At 34.1% G+C, this 19,478-nt stretch overlaps 2 protein-coding genes across 3 annotated transcripts; both read left to right on the forward strand.

Annotated features, from left to right (window-relative positions):
* Window positions 1–695: 695 nt before the first annotated feature.
* On the forward strand, window positions 696–1,826 carry LOC110605408 (chloroplast stem-loop binding protein of 41 kDa a, chloroplastic-like; the record flags this gene model as incomplete). The annotated part of the gene is made up of 5 exons (XM_021743988.1): window positions 696–1,019; window positions 1,122–1,243; window positions 1,321–1,362; window positions 1,444–1,513; window positions 1,800–1,826. Coding segments are annotated over 5 exons (585 nt in total), but the record flags the coding sequence as incomplete, so codon positions are not given.
* LOC110604615 (DCN1-like protein 1) lies at window positions 1,796–19,376 on the forward strand. Of its 2 annotated transcripts, XM_021742865.2 has the most exons (10): window positions 1,809–2,112; window positions 2,193–2,329; window positions 2,974–3,032; window positions 3,292–3,315; window positions 10,475–10,557; window positions 10,680–10,744; window positions 10,916–10,965; window positions 13,411–13,512; window positions 17,834–17,893; window positions 19,025–19,376. In XM_021742865.2, exons 1-10 carry the CDS (start codon window positions 2,018–2,020, stop codon window positions 19,121–19,123), a joined length of 774 nt encoding a protein of 257 aa, XP_021598557.1. In that variant the 5' UTR covers window positions 1,809–2,017; the 3' UTR covers window positions 19,124–19,376. The 2 variants fall into 2 exon arrangements, with proteins under 2 accessions (XP_021598558.1, XP_021598557.1); XM_021742866.2 differs by lacking the exons at window positions 10,475–10,557; window positions 10,680–10,744; window positions 10,916–10,965; ... (1 more) ...; window positions 17,834–17,893; window positions 19,025–19,376 and adding an exon at window positions 6,768–7,933 and having other exon boundaries at window positions 1,796–2,112.
* Window positions 19,377–19,478: the final 102 nt, after the last annotated feature.

Genomic DNA, 19,478 nt, shown 5'->3' on the forward strand with positions numbered 1-19,478 from the left:
TTGGCCACTGAACCTGTTTGTGGAGGCAGCCTAATCGGCCCCCAAAGGTTTTGACCTTCAGATCTGTGAGGGACTTTTAGCTGTTGAACCTACCGCAGAAAGTCCCCTATTCAGCCTTTTTCAGCTTGTTTCCTACGTGTGTTATTGTGTTCTTAGGGGTTTTCTTGGGGGTAGTTTCAGTGTTGTAAAAATCATGTCTAGTCCCTCATTTAAGTCCATTTGTATTGGATTGGACTTAGAACACCGTAGATGCTAGTTTTTATGATTTAAAAAATTTATTAATTAATTTATTAATTTTATAAAAAATCTACTAATTAATCATTAAGTATTATAAAAAAATTTTTAAATTTTTTATAATATTTAAAAATTAAATATATATTTTAATATAGGAAAATTACTTTTTAGTCCCTAAAGTTTAACATAATTAGCACTTCTGTCTCTCTATTTTAACGATCCAACACTTAAATCCCTTACTTTCTCTTCTGTCCGAATTCGTAGTCCTTTCATAAAAAATAGTCGTTTGGTGAGTCAAAGGTGAGAGGTGAAATTTTTTACCAAAAATGCCCTTAATAAAATTGTTAAAACCCTTCTCAACTTGAAATCCTTCCATCCTTCTTCTCCCTCATATCTCCTCTGCTTCTTCTCCTTCATATCTTTTCTATTTCTTCCCTCCATCCTTCTTCACCTTCATATCTTTTCTATTTCTTTTATCCTCTCCGCGCATCTCTCTTTCTTCTCCTTCCTCTCAATCCTCCCCTCTCTCTTCTATTCTCTCTATTTCTCCAACTTTCTTTACATACCCCACATTTTCAAGGTGCCTCTCTACCTCAACCTTCACTGTCAAGGCTAGTGCCGCAAAGAAGAAGGTCCATATAGTTAACACAAACAGCGGTGGTCATGTAGTTATTGGGTTCTATTGTGCGAAAGAGCTTCTGGGTTTTGGCCATAAGGTTACTATCATGACGGTTGGTGATCAGAATTCTGACAAAATGAAAAGGCCGCCATTCACCAAATTCACAGTGAGTTCTAGAAATCATTAAATAATTATTGAAATTTCAATGGGAACTTGATGAAATTTCTATGGGAACTTGATTTCTTTTATCATTTTCTTTCTGATTTAGGAAATTGTGAGTGCGGGATGGCGGACGGTGTGGGGAGACCCAGCAGAAGTTGGAAAAGCTGTGGAAGGAGCAACCTTTGATGTGGTGTTAGATAGCAATGGTAAGGACCTTGATGCTGTGAGGTTTGTCAACATTATGTCTATTGACTCAAACCCATTATTAATATAAGCAACAAATCCTAACCAACCTTCACAAACAGGCCTGTAGCGGACTGGTCCAAGAACAAAATTGACGATGTTTTGTTCTAAACAGAGATTGTTCAGAAAAGGCCAGTGCCCATCCTTGAATTTGGGATGCAACTAACTAATATTGCTCATGTTAGAGACTTGTCCTCTATGCTTGCAACAGCTGTTGAGAATCTAGAAGCTGTAAGTAACAAAATATTCAATTGCGTAAGAAGGATGGAGAGATTTCACGTTGAAATGGATTTTAACAATTTCATTAAGGGTATTTTTGGTAAAAAATTTCATCTCTCACCTTTGACTCTTTGACCAAACGGTTATTTTTGACGGAAGAACTACGAATTCAGATGGAAGAGAAAGTGAGAGAATTAAGTGTTGGATCGTTAAAATGGAGGGACATAAGTGTTAATTAAAATATAATTTGCCCTTTAATATATTTTTTAAATTCAATAGATATAGGGACTAAAATGTAACTTTTCAAAAAAATTTTGTGCAGGCTAAATTGCTGATAATGTCCGCCTGAAATGACCCGATTCTGAAGTAAGAGTCGGCTTTCGTATTTAGGGATATTGCAGTGAGCCAGATTCTGAGAATTTCCTTCCTTCAAATCTACACGCCCCAATCCAAACAATCTCCTTTTGGAATTGCGGGGCACATAGTAGAAGGAAGGAGATCTGAATAGCATGAAATATTGAAGATTAAGAATAAAATTAGATGTTGAATCCCACAAATCTCAAGTTTTCTAAGAAATCCAAGAAGAAATTTCGACAAGAGGAAGAGGACGGGATTGTCTCAATGTCAAGTGCAAAGTCTGTCTATTTTCCATCTGTAATTTGAGATAATCTAGACTAGGGTTTGGAAAATTTTAATATTTTTGTTTTTGGTGCAGTGAGAAAGCTTCCTTCCAGTCTTTCAAGGGCAGAGATTGGCATCTTGAAGGAGCATTTGATGTCTTCTACAACCAACCCCAGATTAAAACATTTACTGATTCTAGATATTTGGAAAGGCTTTACAATAGATATAAAGGCAAGCTTTACACTACATTGCAGTGTTATCCTCTTGACATTTTAGTATTGTGAATTGCTTGCTTTATTTTTTATTTTTACTGAAATGGGTTTCATGATTAAATTAATCCTTTAAATCACTCCAAGCATCTGACCCACCTAATTTTCGTCCACTTTAAAGCAAACAATTTTGATTTTGTTTCCTGTGATTTTGTTTGTAGGCGCAATGCACTTATGAGTTTATATTAATTGTTATTTTTTTAATTTTTGTTGCTCAACAATATTTATGTGCATATTATGATTTGCAAATTTTGTTTCAGCAACGTTATAGATTACCTATTGAAGTATCTTAATTTTTTTCCCTGTTAAATTCTGGACAAATGGAGAAGCTAAGGACTTATTTAACTGTGGGACATGTACAGCCTAAAAGTAACTTTGGATTTGTTTGTAGTATGGATGAGCCATTAATAAGTGGGGACGGTTGTGATTGAGAAACTCCCATAATGGTCTCTAACTCGGGAAGTTTTTGTACTACTTCTGAACTAATTGCTTTTTTATTTTATTTTATTTTTTTATAAATTTATTAATGATGTGAAACATGGATATTTTGGTGCATGCAAGCAGTTTCTCATTTAATAGGAGGCTTTATTTTGATTTCTTTTGCAGATCCGCATGTTGATATGGTACTAGTTGATGGAATCACTCTCCTTTGCAATGACCTTCAGGTAGCTGTGCCCTTGCTGGTTAATCAACATTTACACTGAATTTAATGTTCTTAATGTTGGAATTTCATGGATACTTTTTGAGTTACCCTACATTGATGTTTACACCTCATAAATTTCTACAAATCTGTGGTTTATTTGGTTTGTGTTTGAATTATTTCAAGGTAATATATATATATTTTTTTCCCTCATTGTGCTCTTTATTATTATTATTATTATTTTTTACATGCTGTAATGAGATTTAAACCTTCTTTTTTGTCAGGTGGATCCTCAAGATATAGTTATGGTACGTATACAATAAATGCTTTGACCATACCTTACATTACAAGATGCACATATGTGCAGATGTTAATTTTCTTTTTGCGTTGGAGACAACTTTTAAAGAATTTGATTGAATATTGCATGGAAAGTCGAGAAATTTATAGAAAGATAGACAAGATGTTGCTTCCTTTATCCCATGTTCTCCCAATTTCCTATGTCCTTTCCTTAAAGCTCGGAAAAAGGTCTATTTTAGCCCTTAAAGTATTAGCGATGCCGAATAGTAAAATAAACCCTTAAAACTTTTTTTTGGTCCAAACAAGCTGTTCACTTATTAAATAGGCCAAATAAGTCATTTAATTTTTTTAAGATAGATCAAAATAAATGTATCCTAAGAGTGCATATATGCCCTTCAAATTTCAAAATGGGATAAAATAAGTTCTTTAACTTTTTAAAATAGACAAACAAAGAGAATAGATTATATTTTGTTTCAATTCAATCTAGGTAAAGGTGTAAAGCCACGCATGAAAATTTTTTCCAGTGCATGAGGTTTTCATCAATTATTTTATGTATTCGATATATAATATCATGATGAGTATTTAATGTATCACTAGAACAAATTGATAATTTGCCTTTTGTTAAATGGTTCAGAAAGCTTCTCAATGGGTTTATTGTCTTCCTCATGGTGATCATCACTAATTTAATGTGATCTAGTAAAAAATGATGTCGATTATTCTATTGAGAGGTTAGTAGACAATATAAGCTGACAGAACTATTTTAAAAATGTGGATTATTTTATTGATGTATTTTAAAAATTTGAAAGCTTTATTTCGCTTTTTTTAGATTTTAAAGGGTTTATATATTCCCCAAGAGCATATTTGATCTATTATTAAAATTTAAAGGTCTTATTTGATTTATTTTAACAGTTGAAGAGCCTATTTGGACCCAAAATAAGTTAAAGGGTGTATCTGACTATAGACCTAGAACTTAAGGGCTAAAATAGGCTTTTTGCCTTAAAACTTCTAGTGCTTGGGAGTTAGCAATTACAAGATTTGAGGAAAAGGCCGTTGATATGGATTCTGGCCTCTTTTTGTGGTCCTTTAGCGAGAGGAAATCATGGTGGATTTCTCTACAGTTACATAAAGGGGATAAATTTAAATACATTTATTGAACAAGAATTGTCTGCTTCCCCATTAATATTGGAGGTTTGAGATTCATACAAATAAGTTTAGTATTTATTTAGGAACTAGATGTGGGCTTAAGTCAGAATAATTTTTTAAAATCGTTTTCTAATGTTTGCAAGTGAAAGAAGAAAGTTCCTTCTCTATACAACCCTTTTATTCAATTGGGTAATGAAAAGCAATTTGCAAGATGGAGCTTCATATTTTTTATCAATACAAAAAGAAAGGTTCACCCATTTAATTGCATATTCAGAATATAGTAATTTCACAACAAACGTTAGGTTTTTGCAATAATTTTTTATATCTAAAGAAAGTTCCTTACTGGAATTATAAATGCTAAGTGATGTAAACTACATTGAGGAGACTTCATATGCTTGTAATATGTTGAGATACTTTCTGTAAATAGTCTAGATTTGTGATATGATTGTGTACATAATTAGTGATATGATTGTGTGATATAATTAGGATATGATTAGGCTATAATTAGAGAATCAATTTATTTTCTTACCTAAAATGTATTCTTGTAAGTAATATATATATCCCAATTAGCTTGAGGGGAATCATCAAGCATTTTTCTTTCAAAGCTTCTGCTTCCCTCTTCTACTTTTCATCATCGTTTTTATGGTATTAGAGCCAAGAAACTTGGTTCAGCTGACAGTGGCAGATCTGTCACCTTGCTTTGGAGACTTTCTAAAAATCAGTTGGTCTCACCATCTAGCCCATCTTTCTCGCCGGCTTCTGATCAGCGAAAGCGCCGCCACCAGAATCGGCCCCACGCGCCGCCACATGCCACTCAAGCCATCTGTCTCTGATACACACGCCAGCGCGTGAACTGTTCTATGTCGACCTTTTCACGCTGGTGACCACTCCAGCTCAGTAGGTCCGGTCACCTGTCCAGCCCTTCTTCACTCGTCTATTGTGAACAGTAGCTTCGGATTTACTGTTCATAGGCACAAATCCTCCTTTTTTGGCAGATTCAGGTTTCTATTCAGTTCCCTATTGTTCTAGAGTCTCTCTGGACATGTCTGAGAAGCAAAATATCCTCAATACAGGTTTTGAGTCTCTTAAACCTTTCTTTTCAATTGCTACGGTGAAGTTGCAAGGAAGTAATAATTATGTGTTTTGGGCTAAATTAGTAGAATTATAGTTTTTAGGACAGCGGTTTGATGATCATTTAACAAAAAATGCCACTGATATCACTGCAACTGGGTTAAGATTGATGCTAAACTATGTAGTCTTTTATGGCATTCATTAGATCCAAAATTGTTTGCTTTGTTTCAGTCTTGCAAAATTTATTGTAAGGTTTGGACTAAGGCCAAAACATTGTATACTAATGACGTACAATGCATCTATAAGGTTGTGTCAGATATAGTTCACTTACAATGTAATCATCAGAATATGACTAGTTACTTGGGTCAAGTAGAAACACTGAAAGATGAATTTAATTCTCTTATGCCTTTTACTGATGATGTTGATGCGCAAGAACAACGAGATAAATTCTTTATGGTTTTGGCATTAATTGGGTTGCGACCTGACCTTTGTTTTGTGAAAGATCAAATTTTGATTGGTTCCATTATTCCAACTTTAGAAGAAGTGTCGGTTAGGCTCTTACGTATTTTCCTTAGTAAGAGTGACACTACAGATATGGAATCCTTAGTTTTGGCTGTGTAGCAAGGGAATCAAGGACAAGAGGAAATCGCAAAGGTAAAGGGAAGAAGTTTCATTGCTCCTATTGTGATAAGAAAGGCCACATATGGGATGCATGTTGGGCATTTCATGGCCGACCATCACGGCTCAATCAACTCGATAATACAGGCAAGTCAACAGTTCATCTTGCCCAATCTAATGAAGAAGGCCTGCTTCCACAACCTACCAATAAATCTCAGGAACTAGATTCAATCACTTTAACCGGAGAAGACTATAAAGAATACTTACAGTTCCAAACAGCTAAGCAACATCCTCCATCTTCCAGCAGTGCTCACTCTGGTAATTCCTTTGCTTGTCTAAGTCTTCACTTGTAGGTCCATGGATCCTAGACTCTGGTGCTTTTGATCACATCTCTGGTAATCACAATCTTTTCTCTACTCTTGTTTCACCTTTCACACCATTTAAAGTTACCTTAGCTAATGGTTCACAAACTCAAATTAAAGGAATAGAAAAAGTACAACTCCTTTCTTCTATTCCCTTAACTACTGTCTTGTTCACTCCTGAATGTTCATATAATTTAATCTCCATTAGCAAATTGACCAAAAATCTTAATTGTTCAGTAACCTTTATTGCTGATTCTGTTGTGGTGCAGGACCAGAGCACTGAGAGAATGATTGGAACGGGATTTGAGTCACAAGGATTGCACCACCTCTCCACCTCTCCAGTTGCTTTTGTTTCTACCACTTCCGTTGAGCTTATTTATAACAGTTTGGGACCTTATAATCTTCTCAAATTGCAGAAAATCATCCCTAGTCTTTCTTCTTTGTCTTCTTTAGCATATGAGTCATGTCAACTTGGGAATAAACTCGGGCTTCATTTCCCAAACGAGTCAATAACAAGGCCACCTCGATGTTTGACATTGTTTATTCAGACATTTGGGGGATATTGTTCATTCAGACATTTGGGGTCCAAATCGTGTCAATACAACTTTGGGATTTCAGTATTTTGTTACTTTTATTGATGATTATTCTCGTTGCACTTGGCTTTTTTTTTTAATGAAGAATCGCTCTGAGTTATTCTCCATTTTTCAAAAATTTTGTGCTAAAATACATAATCAATTTGGTGTTCGCATTAAGGTTTTGCGTAGTGATAATGCGTGAGAATATCTTTCCTCTTCTTTTTCTCATTTCTTGTCTACTCAGGGTGTTACTCACCAGACTTCTTGTGCCCATACTCCTCAACAAAATGGTGCTGCCGAGTGAAGAAATGGGCATTTGATTGAAACCGCCCGCATCTTACTTATACATCATAATGTTCCGTTGCATTTTTGGGGCGAGGCGTTCCTTGCTGCCTGCATACTTGATCAACCGTATGCCTTCCTCTGTTTTGCAGCATCAGAGTCCTCATTTGGTTCTCTTTCCTAACTAGACCTCCAACCCGTTGTCTCTGCGAGTTTTTGAATGTATATGTTTTGTTCATGGTCATACTCTGGTAAAGACAAACTCCAACCAAATCAGTTAAACGTGTCTTTCTCGGCTATTCTCGGCTTCAAAAAGGTTAAAAATGCTATGATCCCACTACTAATAGATATTTTGTCTTTGCAGATGTCACCTTTTTTGAAATCTCCCCTTTTCTTTTAGTCCAATGCACAAAACCTTTGTTTCTAGAGTTTTGCCTATACCTGCAACTCTTATTTCTCCTTGGCCTCAAGTTAGTCCATCTCCCACTCCTACACCACCTCTTCAGGTTTATACATGTCGGCCTCACCCATCTACTAATAACAATGATACTTCTATCCCTGATGCAGGTATTTCTAATGACTCACCTACTTCGGTCATGTATTCAGTAACAATAGCTACTCCTTTTGCTCTCTGAAAACATATTCGCTCTTCTCGAAATTCTCATCCCATTTATAATGTTGAGTTACCATCATTTGTCTCCTTTCTATTATACTTTTGTTTCCACTGTGTCTGTTGTTTCTATGACCAAAACAGTTAGAGAAGTATTGGATCATCCTGGTTGGTGTAATCAATGATTGAGGAGATGACTGGTCTTCATAATAATGAATTGGGAACTAGTATCTTTACCACCTGGCAAGTCTACTATTAGTTGTCGCTGGTTTACACAGTTAAGGTGGGACCTGGTGGCAAAATTGATCGCCTTAAAGCTCACCTTGTAGCTAAATGTTACACAGATTTTTGGGCTTGATTACAGTGATACTTTCTATCTCACTGACTGCAATTAATCACTGGACTTTCATCAACTGGACATTAAAAATGCCTTTCTTCATGGTGAGCTCGCCGAAGAAGTCTATATAGAGCAACCTCCAGGGTTTGTTGCTCAGGGAGAGTCAGGCTTAGTATATTGTCTTTGATGCTCCTTGTATGATCTAAAACAGCCTCCTAGAGTATGGTTTGGATGATTCAGCATTGTAGTTCAACAGTTTGGAATGTCTAGAAGTAATTTTGATCATTCCGTATTTTAATCATAATGGCGATAGATGCATTTACTTGGTGGTTTATGTTGATGATATTGTCATTACAGGAAATGATCATGATGAAATCTCTCAGCTTAAGCAACATTTGTTTAGTCATTTCCAAATTAAAAATCAGGGAAAATTGAAGTATTTCTTGGGGATTGAAGTGGCACAATCTAAAACAGGTATTGCAATTTCTCAACGAAAATATCTTTGGATATATCGGAAGAAACAGACATGTTAGACTGTAGACATGTGGACATTCCCATAGATCTAAATGTCAAACTGGTTTCTGAATAGAGGGAGCCACTTAAAGGTCCTGCTAGATACATAAGATTAGTTGGCTAGCTCAATTATCTCACTATCATTCGACCATATATTTCTTTTGCTATAAGTGTGGTTAGTCAATTTCTTCAAATCCCATACAATATTCACTGGTTTGTATTCTTAGATATACCAAATGAGCTTTAGGACATGGTCTACTCTATGAGGACAAGGGTCGCTCACAAAATGTTGGCTATTTAGATGCAGTTTGGGCAGGTTTCCCTTCAGATAGACGATCTACTTCAGGATATTATATTATGATTGGAGGGAATCTTATATCCTGGAAAAGTAAAAAATAGGGTGTGGTTGCAAAACCAAGTACAGAAGCAGAATATTGAGCTATGGCTTTGGCAACATGCGAACTCATTTGGTTGAAGCAACTCTTTCAGGAATTGAAATATAATAATCAAGCTGCCCTCCATATTGCATCAAATCCAGTTTTTCATGAGAGGACGAAACATATAGAGGTGGATTGCCATTTTATTAGGCAAAAGATTGAGTCGGGATGCATTTCTACTAGTTTTGTCATCTCAAATGATCAACTAGTTGATATTTTCATAAAATCTATTCGGGGTTCACGAATTGAGTATATTTGTAATAAGTTTGGAGCATATGACATGTACGCTTTAACTTGAGGGGGAGTGTTGAGATACTTTCTGTAAATAACCTAGATTTGTAGTGATTGTGTATATAATTAGGGATATAATTGTGTGATATAATTAGGATATGATTAGGCTATAATTAGGGAATCAATTTATTTTCTTATCTAGTATGTATTCTTGTAAGTAGTATACCCCAATTGGCTTGAGGGGAATCATCAAGCATTTTTCTCTCAAAGCTTCTGCTCCCTCTTCTTCTTTTCGTCATCATTTTCAACATTAGCTATAATTTGAGTCCACATGCTCGTATACTGAGCTTGAGGCTAATCCCATGTTCTATAAAGTTGGGACTTGGGACCTAATGGTCTTGTTATCTAAGTCTGAATCTCACTGCAGTCAGCCCATAAAGCTTTTTCTGGTGTGGGGCTCTCTCTGTATGTGTTTTATCTAAGTTCTTTCAAGCACTAACACTTGGCTAAGAGGTCAGCACATTTATGTGCATGCTATGGTTGGGCATGAATTCTATGTGCATTTTTTTTTACTAGTTCTAAGAGTGATTTTGGCATTGTAATCAGGCTTCTCTGACTCCAATTATCAAAATGATATTTATGCCAAACGCTGGAAGAAACAAGCTTATTGCTTGTGCCCCTCAAATCCAAACTGGCCCTAGCTGTGTGAACGTGCAAGTTTAATGGTGCTTCATGGTTTTGCAGACATGAGGCTGAACCATTATTATTTCAACAACAATTGTGATTTTTTCGTCATGAAATTTATGTTTGTGTTACATTGTCAAAAGCATGCATCCGTAGGGGCGTCCATCACAATTGTGTCATATTATAAAACTCTGGTGTATTTTGTGTTGCAAAATTTTTGTTTTTGATTGTCAACTCAAAGCATATGTATGATGGTCATGGTGGTTTGCTTGAATATCTTGCTGATGCGTGCATTTGCTTATTTCAGCTAGTTGTTTCATGGCACATGAAGGCTGCCACCATGTGTGAATTCTCAAAGCAGGAATTCATAGGAGGACTACGAGCACTAGGGTAAGTGTACATTTATTTTCATTTTGTATTTATTGTTGGACTTGGATTCTAAACTAATGGTTGGTTATAGTCTAAAATAATGTGAATGCAAACCTAATATCAGTTGTGTGTTTTGATGGCAGGATAGATTCTCTGGAAAAGTTCCATGAAAGGATACCTTTTATGCGATCTGAGCTGAAAGATGAACGTATGTACAACAGTGTCAAATATGAAGAATTTTGTCATGAACAGACTTCGAAAATTTCATTTTGATTTAGTTGGAGAGGCTTTATCATATGCATATGTTCTGAAAAATTGTTCCTTTTCGGAGATATTTATTTATGTGCTTGTTAACATTATCTTTTCTCTGATTGTCCAGAAAAGTTTCGTGAGATATACAGCTTTGCTTTTGGTTGGGCAAAAGAAAAGGTACCCATATATCATCAAGGACTAGTACATGTCTTGCGTATACTTGTAGTTTGCATAACTAGCATGTAATAGGCAAAGCAATCTGCCATTGATATAGCTACAATATTGGTCTGGTAATTGGTGTTTGCTTTTAGGCCTTAGCTTACCTTGTTGGTTCAGAGATCTGGTTTCAGAAGAAGAGTCCTCTTATAAATCTCAACTGAACATCTACGGAAGATAGAACCATTTGATATTATTATCTTGATCGGTTGAAGAAATTGATTCCTATCCTTATTTGCTTTTACGTGGTATCATTTCCAAATTTGGACCCAGTTTCCATACTAACCTGTAACTGTTTTGTTGCTAAGAAGATTACAAATTCTTGAGAGTTGACCCCCTGCCTTAATATTTTATCCTCTGACCTGATTTTTATCTGCCTTGCATATGGTTGTGCTTTGAAGTAGTTGTCTTAATGCTCTAGGCTCCCCACACATCATCTCTCATTTTTCTTTTTTAATCTGACAAGTGTAAATTTCTAATGTAATTCTGTAATCTATGGGAGAAAAAAAAATACCTATGTTGACGATTGTATCTGATTTGAAGCCTTGCCATTTTTTATTTTTATATTGAAACCTGACACAAATCTTAGCATAATGTTTTGAAGCCTGTTAACCTTTTGTCCTATGAGATCGAAGAAATCAAATATTTGACTTCAAAGGAATAGTTAACTTTGTGCTGGAAGGTGAGAAAGGACACTTGATTTTAGGTATTTATTATGGAAGGAGGTGTACATCGATTTCATCTTGGTGTTGCAGATGTATGTGGTTTTGAAAGGGAAAAAAGAGAGAGCTTAGGTCTGCAAGATTAAGATGAATGACAAGAAATTGGACTGGAATGCAGCTATTTCTTGTTGTTGTGAACATAAAACTAAAAATACTTGATTTTAGATTTTAACAATATCTCTACAATGCCTGAATCTAAAGCCTATGCAACAGAGTTCTTTGAATTTTGGTTCTACTTACAGCAGAGATGACTATGGGGATGCTTTCTCTATGTTGGTAGTGGTTCAATGAATTTATGATTTTCATTTACACCCCAGTGATGTCACTTCCTCAGATAGTGATTCCAAGAGTCAAATCAGTGTTGTTAAAATCATTTGACTTGTATCTCGTTTTGAATCATTAATCTAACAAAATACGAATCGATGAGTGTATCATAAGTAGCTAAGAATCGGATAAGAATTGCATGAAGCAAAGGTAAATCGTGAGAATAGTTACAAATTGATCAATTCGTAAAGTGAAGGGAAGCAAATGTCCAAATTCCACAAGAAAAGGGGAAAAGACATATATGTATGTATGTGTGCATGTATGCAATTTAAACATTTAATATCTTTTAATAAAATTAATAGGTATATATGTGTGTGTGTAATTTGCAATTGATTTTTCAGAAGTTGCACTGAATCTTACGATTCAATTCTATTCTCGATTCAAAATATTAGGATTTCGATTCTCGATTTGACAACTATGGGTCAAATAGATTAAGGAACTGAATGTTACATCAATAGATTCCCATTCTTGGTACATTTGTGTCTTTCCATTTGAGAATGAACAACTTATTTAAAATTTCTCCCCTTTTAATACTATTGAGATGTTGCTTCTTTTGCATTCCCATCCTTGTCTCTCTTCAAAATTCCACATGATTTTCCAGCTAACATCAGTGCATATTAATGCAAGCACAAGTTCTTCTAACTATAGCTTTATAATCCTTGCTCTTCCAGTCATTAGCACCTCAATGATCTTTCCACTCGGTTCTCCTGTGCTCTTTCTGGACTTTATGGTCTGGTTTCCGTGTACTTCCATCCATATAATGACTAAATGATCTTTTCCCTTGTATGAAATTTTCAAATGGTTATTCTCCTCCTTCGTGATCATCCATTTCTATTCACATGCCACACAAGAATATTTCATTCTAATTAATAAATCCAAAGAAACCTACCGCACTGTGCTGAGTTCCAGGGTAGGTAAGATTTTATATTCTATTTTCTTTTGTTGTTCTAGGTCCATCTGTGCTTGAGGTAATGATGCTATAGTCATGAGAATGCTGTGGGCATATGGGATGAGTAATACAGAGAGTTTAAAGTATTGCCACCTATGGATAGATGCCATAGGCATTGTAATTAAGAAAATATTCTTTGAAAATGTTTCCAAGTGTAGGTGTTCCCTGAAATTTTGGTAAGGTGCGCATTCTGTTCATCCACTTGATCTTTTGTACTTGTGAGTTCTTTTAAATATCTGTTGTTTTATCTTCCCAGTTTAACATATATTATTGGACATACCTATATTGTTTAGAGAGTAAAAATTAGCACCGTTTCTTTTCTTGTTCAGTTAGGGCCTAGAATATGAATGATTTTTCAATGCTCATGTGTCCCTATAAACTGCTGGCATTGAGGGTTTCAATTGATTACAGGGTCAAAAATCGTTGGCATTGGATACAGCTATTGGAATGTGGCAACTGCTGTTTGCTGAGAGGCGCTGGCCATTGGTTGATCACTGGTGCCAGTTCTTGCAGGTAGCTTTTTAAAGCCATTTTCTATTATTCTTTGTGAGTTATTCAAAATTTTTATGAATTATGGTGAGTGATGATATGGTTCTTACCTGCATTCATATGCAAACTTGTGATAACTGATGACTGCCTTTCTGTGATTTGTCCCATTGATATCTTACATGTTGAAACATGGGTAGCAAATTAGCAATATATTCACATTTAATTTTTTTTTTTTTTTTTTTTGCAAAATCTTGTTTGCAAAGTAAAGTTCGTATTTTGCTCTTAAATCTTATTCTATTATGGTACTGATGTAAAGGGCACTCAAAAAGGGAAAAACGTACACCAAAAATTGGAATCATCTGCTCTCTCTCACGGGCACACATTTACTTGCTTGTAATCTTCTCTGTTTCTCTGGTTTCTTCCCTCTTTCTTTAATTTACATGGATGCCAAAGTTCTATTTTGCTTTGGTACAACTTGTTGCAGAGAAATTCTGCAACTGTGTTTGGGAATCAAGAAAATAGAAGAAAATGAGAGAAAGAGGGAGGAATCAAGGAAACAGAGAGAAGGGAGAGAGTAGAAGTTTACAGGGCAAGAGTAGGATTTTCGTTGTGAATTGACACAACTTGCAAGAAGTGATTCTTCCCCTTCTATAGCTGCCTAACTACTCATTTAACCACAACTCCCTTTTTTTCCCATATGATGTTGCATAGTGATTCCTGCAACTAGTTTGGCATCCAAGAAAATAAGAGAAAGAGGGAGGAAAACAGAGAAATAGATAGAGCAGAAGTTTATGCGGAAAGTGAGATGATTTCTTTATCAATCAACATGGCATACAAGAAGTGAACCTTAACCTTATATAGCTACTAACCTAGTCACATGACAGCAACTCCCATATTTTCCCATACATCATCACATACATAATGATACTAATTAGCTAGGGATTTTATTACACTCTTTGTTAAAGAGATGAACATAAATCAATAGTTGGAATGTGGCTTATTTGGACAAGTTCCAGATTAAAAAAAATTAAAGGGCTTATGAAGTACAAACCAAATAAAAGTAGCATAGGGTATTTTGGCGAGGGGAAGCAAAATTTCAAGCCAAGTTCAGTATAGAGGCCTGTCTCTTTGATGATTGATAGAGTTAGGAACATGAATATTTTTCAATAGAATAAATATGGAAGAGAAATTGTATAAATTACCAAGAGCAGTAAATAATATAAAGCAATCTTTCTCAATCACAATCCCTCAAGGAATATCCTGGCATTATTTTCTGGAAACATGAAATCAATTAAGAAGCTTCTAATTAGCTAGAGAATCTAACTCTGTTGCCCCGTTATACTGCCAAAACAATAACAGAATACTGCATGCCCTTTTCCCTTCTCCTCACTCTATTTATAGATTCTTCAACTGTTCAATCTGTCAGAAGGATCTCCAGGTGGGATCTCCTCAATCCTCTCCAATTGATTTGGCTCCTCTATCCTCTTTCCTTCCAGCTCAATGATTCCAGAACCTGTTGTTTCCCATCTTCTTTCTTCTAAAATAGACTCTGTGCCTTCCTGGGCTTATAACATTCTCTGCTGAGTCCATCTTTTCATCTTGATTCATATCAATGATCTGCATTCCTGTGCTTGTAATTCTGAACAGAATATGCTTGTCACTCTTAAGTTTATGTTGAACAAAATGATTGATTTATGGTGTTGCAGCTAGTCTTCCATGGTATTCGGTTCCATTTTGGCTTGTAGAACAGTGTTATTAAGTTGAGAGATGACAGAGTCTTCTATCGCCTTTTTGAGAAAGGCAATAAAACCAAAATTTTTTTTATATAAAATTTAAATATATATGTATATATAATATACATTATAGTTTATACATTTTAATCTAAAGTCCGTCTTTTCATCTTAATTCTTATCAATGATCTGCATTCCTGTGCTCATAATTCTCAACAGAATATGCTCGTCACTCTAAAGTTTATGTTGAACAAAATGATGGATTTCTGGTGTTGCAACTAGTCTTCCACGGTATTCAATTCCATTTTGGCTTGTAGTTGATACGGTATTATCAAGTCGGGAGGTGATAGAGTCTTCTATCGCCTTTTTGAAAAAGGCGACAAAGCCAATAATTTTTTTATATAAATTTTAAATATATAAAATATAGTTGGTGATAAATTATACCTATATAATGTGTAGAAGATTAATATTAATTTTTTTAAATATATATAAATAAATTAATATATAAATAAAAATTATAATTATTATAATATATAAATAATTAAATAATAAAAAATTAATAATTGATAAATAATAATATTAACTAAAAATAAAATAATATATAATTTTTTAAATTATATAAATTATATATACTATATAATTGAATAATATAATAGAATAATTTGTATAACATTATTTGATACAAAATATAAATATAGAATGTAATTATAAATATAAAAAATAGAATAATAATATAATGTAGAATAAAAAATAAAATATATAAATATAAGTAAAGAAATTAATGTTAATTTTCTATAAATAAATATTATTTACAAATAAATAAATATTATTTATTATATATTACTAATGTCGATATTAATATTTTATTTTCATATTACTAATGCCTACTAATACTAAGGAAAAAAGCAAAAAAAGAAGAAAAGTCAAAAGATTCCCATGCCTTTTCTTCTTCCAAGGAAAAGAGTGACATTTAAATATTAGTAAAACCACTTTCTCTTCCAAGTTCCAATATGACCACCTTCTTCCTTCTCTTCTTTCTCTGCTTCTTCTTCTCTCTGTTTTTTGTTTTACTGTTGAAAAAAAGTTGTTTTTGGCTCCAGGCCTACCTAGTGCCTTTTAACAACCGTGAGTTGATGTGACCAAATAGTTGGGTAAGGTGTATTCTTCTTGTCAGTTGGTGAGATTGTTTACAACCTAAGTCAAACAGTAGCTGGTTTCTTTTCAGTCTAGTACATGGTGATAGGTGCTTGAAATTAAAGCTTTGGATTGCTGAGTAAACTGATGTCATCTTCTTTAGTGTGATCGTAGTTGATGCAGAATTCATGATCAACTTCTAATAAAAAAATCTCGTCACACAATTTTAATGGCAAAAGATGCTAAATATATCTTTCAAAGGTTGTTCTACCACAACTCTAATCAATCAATGTAACTAGAAACAAAAGATAATGGAGCAATAAAATCCAAATTAAAATGCCATAAGAAAGATCATTAAAAAGTAACTAAACATGGAGGCACAAAATATTAATCATGTTTTCCACGGATAAAAGGATTAAAGTTTTAAGAATAAATTTACATTATTAAAAATATAACACTCTCCATATGTACAAATAAATGCTATTTATAGGAAAATATCTTCTAATCCTGACAAATAAAACAAGTCCTAATTGAAATACAAAGCAAATCATAGTTGAAAATAGGAAACAAAATAAATCTTAATTGAAATAGGATAATAAAATAAATCTTATTTGAAGGAGGAAAACTAAATTTCATCCTAACAGTACAAGGATAACATTACTAATTCTTGTAAAATGATAAAAACAATTAGCTAATCCTACTAATATAAGAAAATCCTACCTAAACTAGGAAAGTAAGCCTAATCCAACTAAAACAAGTTAAGTAATCGTACTCTAGTAATATGGACGAATTTACATCATAATGGCCTAAAAATACTCAATAACATTGAAGCTCAAAATAACTCAAATCCCAAACTCACTACAATAGAAAATATGGGCAAGCATAATAAAATATGGGTTTAAGCCTTTAGCTACCCAAAGTGATCTTGATGCATTTTGTTGAATCATGCTGCAAATATCCTTTTATGATTGCTCCCATGCTTTCCAAGCATAATTTTGATTCCGAATGCCTTGATCCTCCTAAAATTATTTGATTCCATGTGATTCCGAGGCTGTCATTGAAATTCAGAGTGAGTTTGAAGAATACTGGTGCTCTTTTAAGTTTTGTATTGTTAAAAAGTAATGTATGTATCAATAGTACCCTGCATCATAAGATGAGCATGTCATGTTGAGTGGTGTGGATGTCCCAGAACCTCATTGCTACAAAAGGAATGTATGGCTAGAATAATCTGAAACTTTGTTTCTATGGTATTTCCTCATTAGGCATTAAGTTCTAGGTCATGATTTTCTTCCATGCTTGATGATCTATGCTGTCTGTTTCACCAGAATTTTATATGGATAGGAACTTGTCAAATTAATAAATTCTGGTCGGATCCTGTGAACTAAAGAAGCACTTTCTATTGACTATTTATAATTTATAATTTTGTGCTTGATTTATATTCCTTTTTTCTTTTCCTTATGCTTTAGTGGCTTTCATTTCAGGCTCGGCACAATAAAGCAATCTCTAAGGACACTTGGGCTCAACTATTGGAATTTACCAGGGTAAGATAGGAAGTTTTGAAATTGATTTTATTCCCAGTTTCTTTTATAATAGAGAGAGCAAGAAAGATTAATTAGTACCCAGCAGTTGGATAGAGACCTTTCTGTGTCTTCAAAGGCTTATTTGTTTGCCCCCCAGTAGTGGGTAAAATTTGGTAAAATAGGGATCATAGTTAAAACTACTATTCCATTGAATTTAAGCATGCTCTTCCAAGGCCTCTTCAGTTGTCCTGCTTCCGCCCATTACCCAAAAAATGAATATATGCCGACATCTATAAGTCCAGCCCAACTACAAATCAGGTTGGCTTCTGCTTTCTTACAGAAGAAAATATTTAGTTACCACAATATTATCCCTTTTTGAAGATTGTTAATGGTTAACCTCCTCTTTGAAATTTATCCCATAAAAAGACGAGTTTCTTGAAAGGAGCCTTTACTTTCCAGATTCTCCTACCTGAAAATTAAGGATACTTTTAGTTGCGAAGGATTTGAACTGATTTCTGTAATATTTTCCAATCCTAATTGAAAATTGAGAACTTAAGGCTTGTTTATTAGTGAAAAACTGGAGGATTTGCGGTGTTTTTTTTTTTTTTTTTTTTAATTTTTTATCTTTTGTTTTATCAAACATGATGCTTTTGCAAATTTCTAGAATGTAAGGGCGGCTTGGTTATCATTTGTGCTTCTGTCTCTTGTTATTATTTTTCTCCTATAAAAACATAACAACGAAAGTTTATTTGTGTTTGCTCAAAATGATTTTCACGGAGCTTTCCAACATGTTGGCTACCGCCTGCTTTTCTTGGTTATTTCATAGTTTCAATTTGTTGAATTATTTTCCTAAAAATTTAGACAAATTCATTAAGAAAATTTATTCTGTATACATATGTGAAGACATTAATTAGGAAAAAAAAACTTTCAGAAACTTAAATTAAATTTGAATTACAGAGGTGCAATTTCTAATATAATTACATTCTGTCAAAGACATTAGAGAGCAAAGAGAACCTAAAATATTGTTCTGTTGGAAAATGTTGAGGGTGTACTTATTTCTCGTGTAGATGACTTCTATTTGTATTATAAGAATAATTTCTTAACCTTATAGTGGTGATTATATTTATATATATTGTTTTTTATATTGTGCAGACAGTAGATCCCACACTATCAAATTATGATCCGGAGGGTGCTTGGCCCTATCTCATTGATGAATTTGTGGAATACATAAATGAGAACGGCATCGTTTAAGAGGGTCATCATCTCAAATCACTGGACCCAAAAACAATGATGCACTCTGTGAGTGCTGAATTGGGTGTTGATTTATGTTTTCAGCAAGAGTTTCTCTTTGTTTTCCTTTCATCTTTCCTTTATGTAAATTGTGTATGACAATTGTTGCTTTGAGATTGTTGAATTGGTACATTTTCATGCGATGTAAATTATTAGAAGCTTCAACTTTCTGGCATTCTTACATATACAAGGACATTTCTTGGTAACCCCTTAATTTGTTTGCAGCTGTAATAATCTTTGCCAAGAAATCACTAATAATGTGGATGGATCTTGTTATTTCCTTTTATTTCCCTTTTTTCTTAGAAAAAACCAAAAT

The sequence above is a fragment of the Manihot esculenta genome, chromosome 17 (genome assembly GCF_001659605.2).
Source record: "Manihot esculenta cultivar AM560-2 chromosome 17, M.esculenta_v8, whole genome shotgun sequence".
Classification (NCBI taxonomy): domain Eukaryota; kingdom Viridiplantae; phylum Streptophyta; class Magnoliopsida; order Malpighiales; family Euphorbiaceae; genus Manihot; species Manihot esculenta.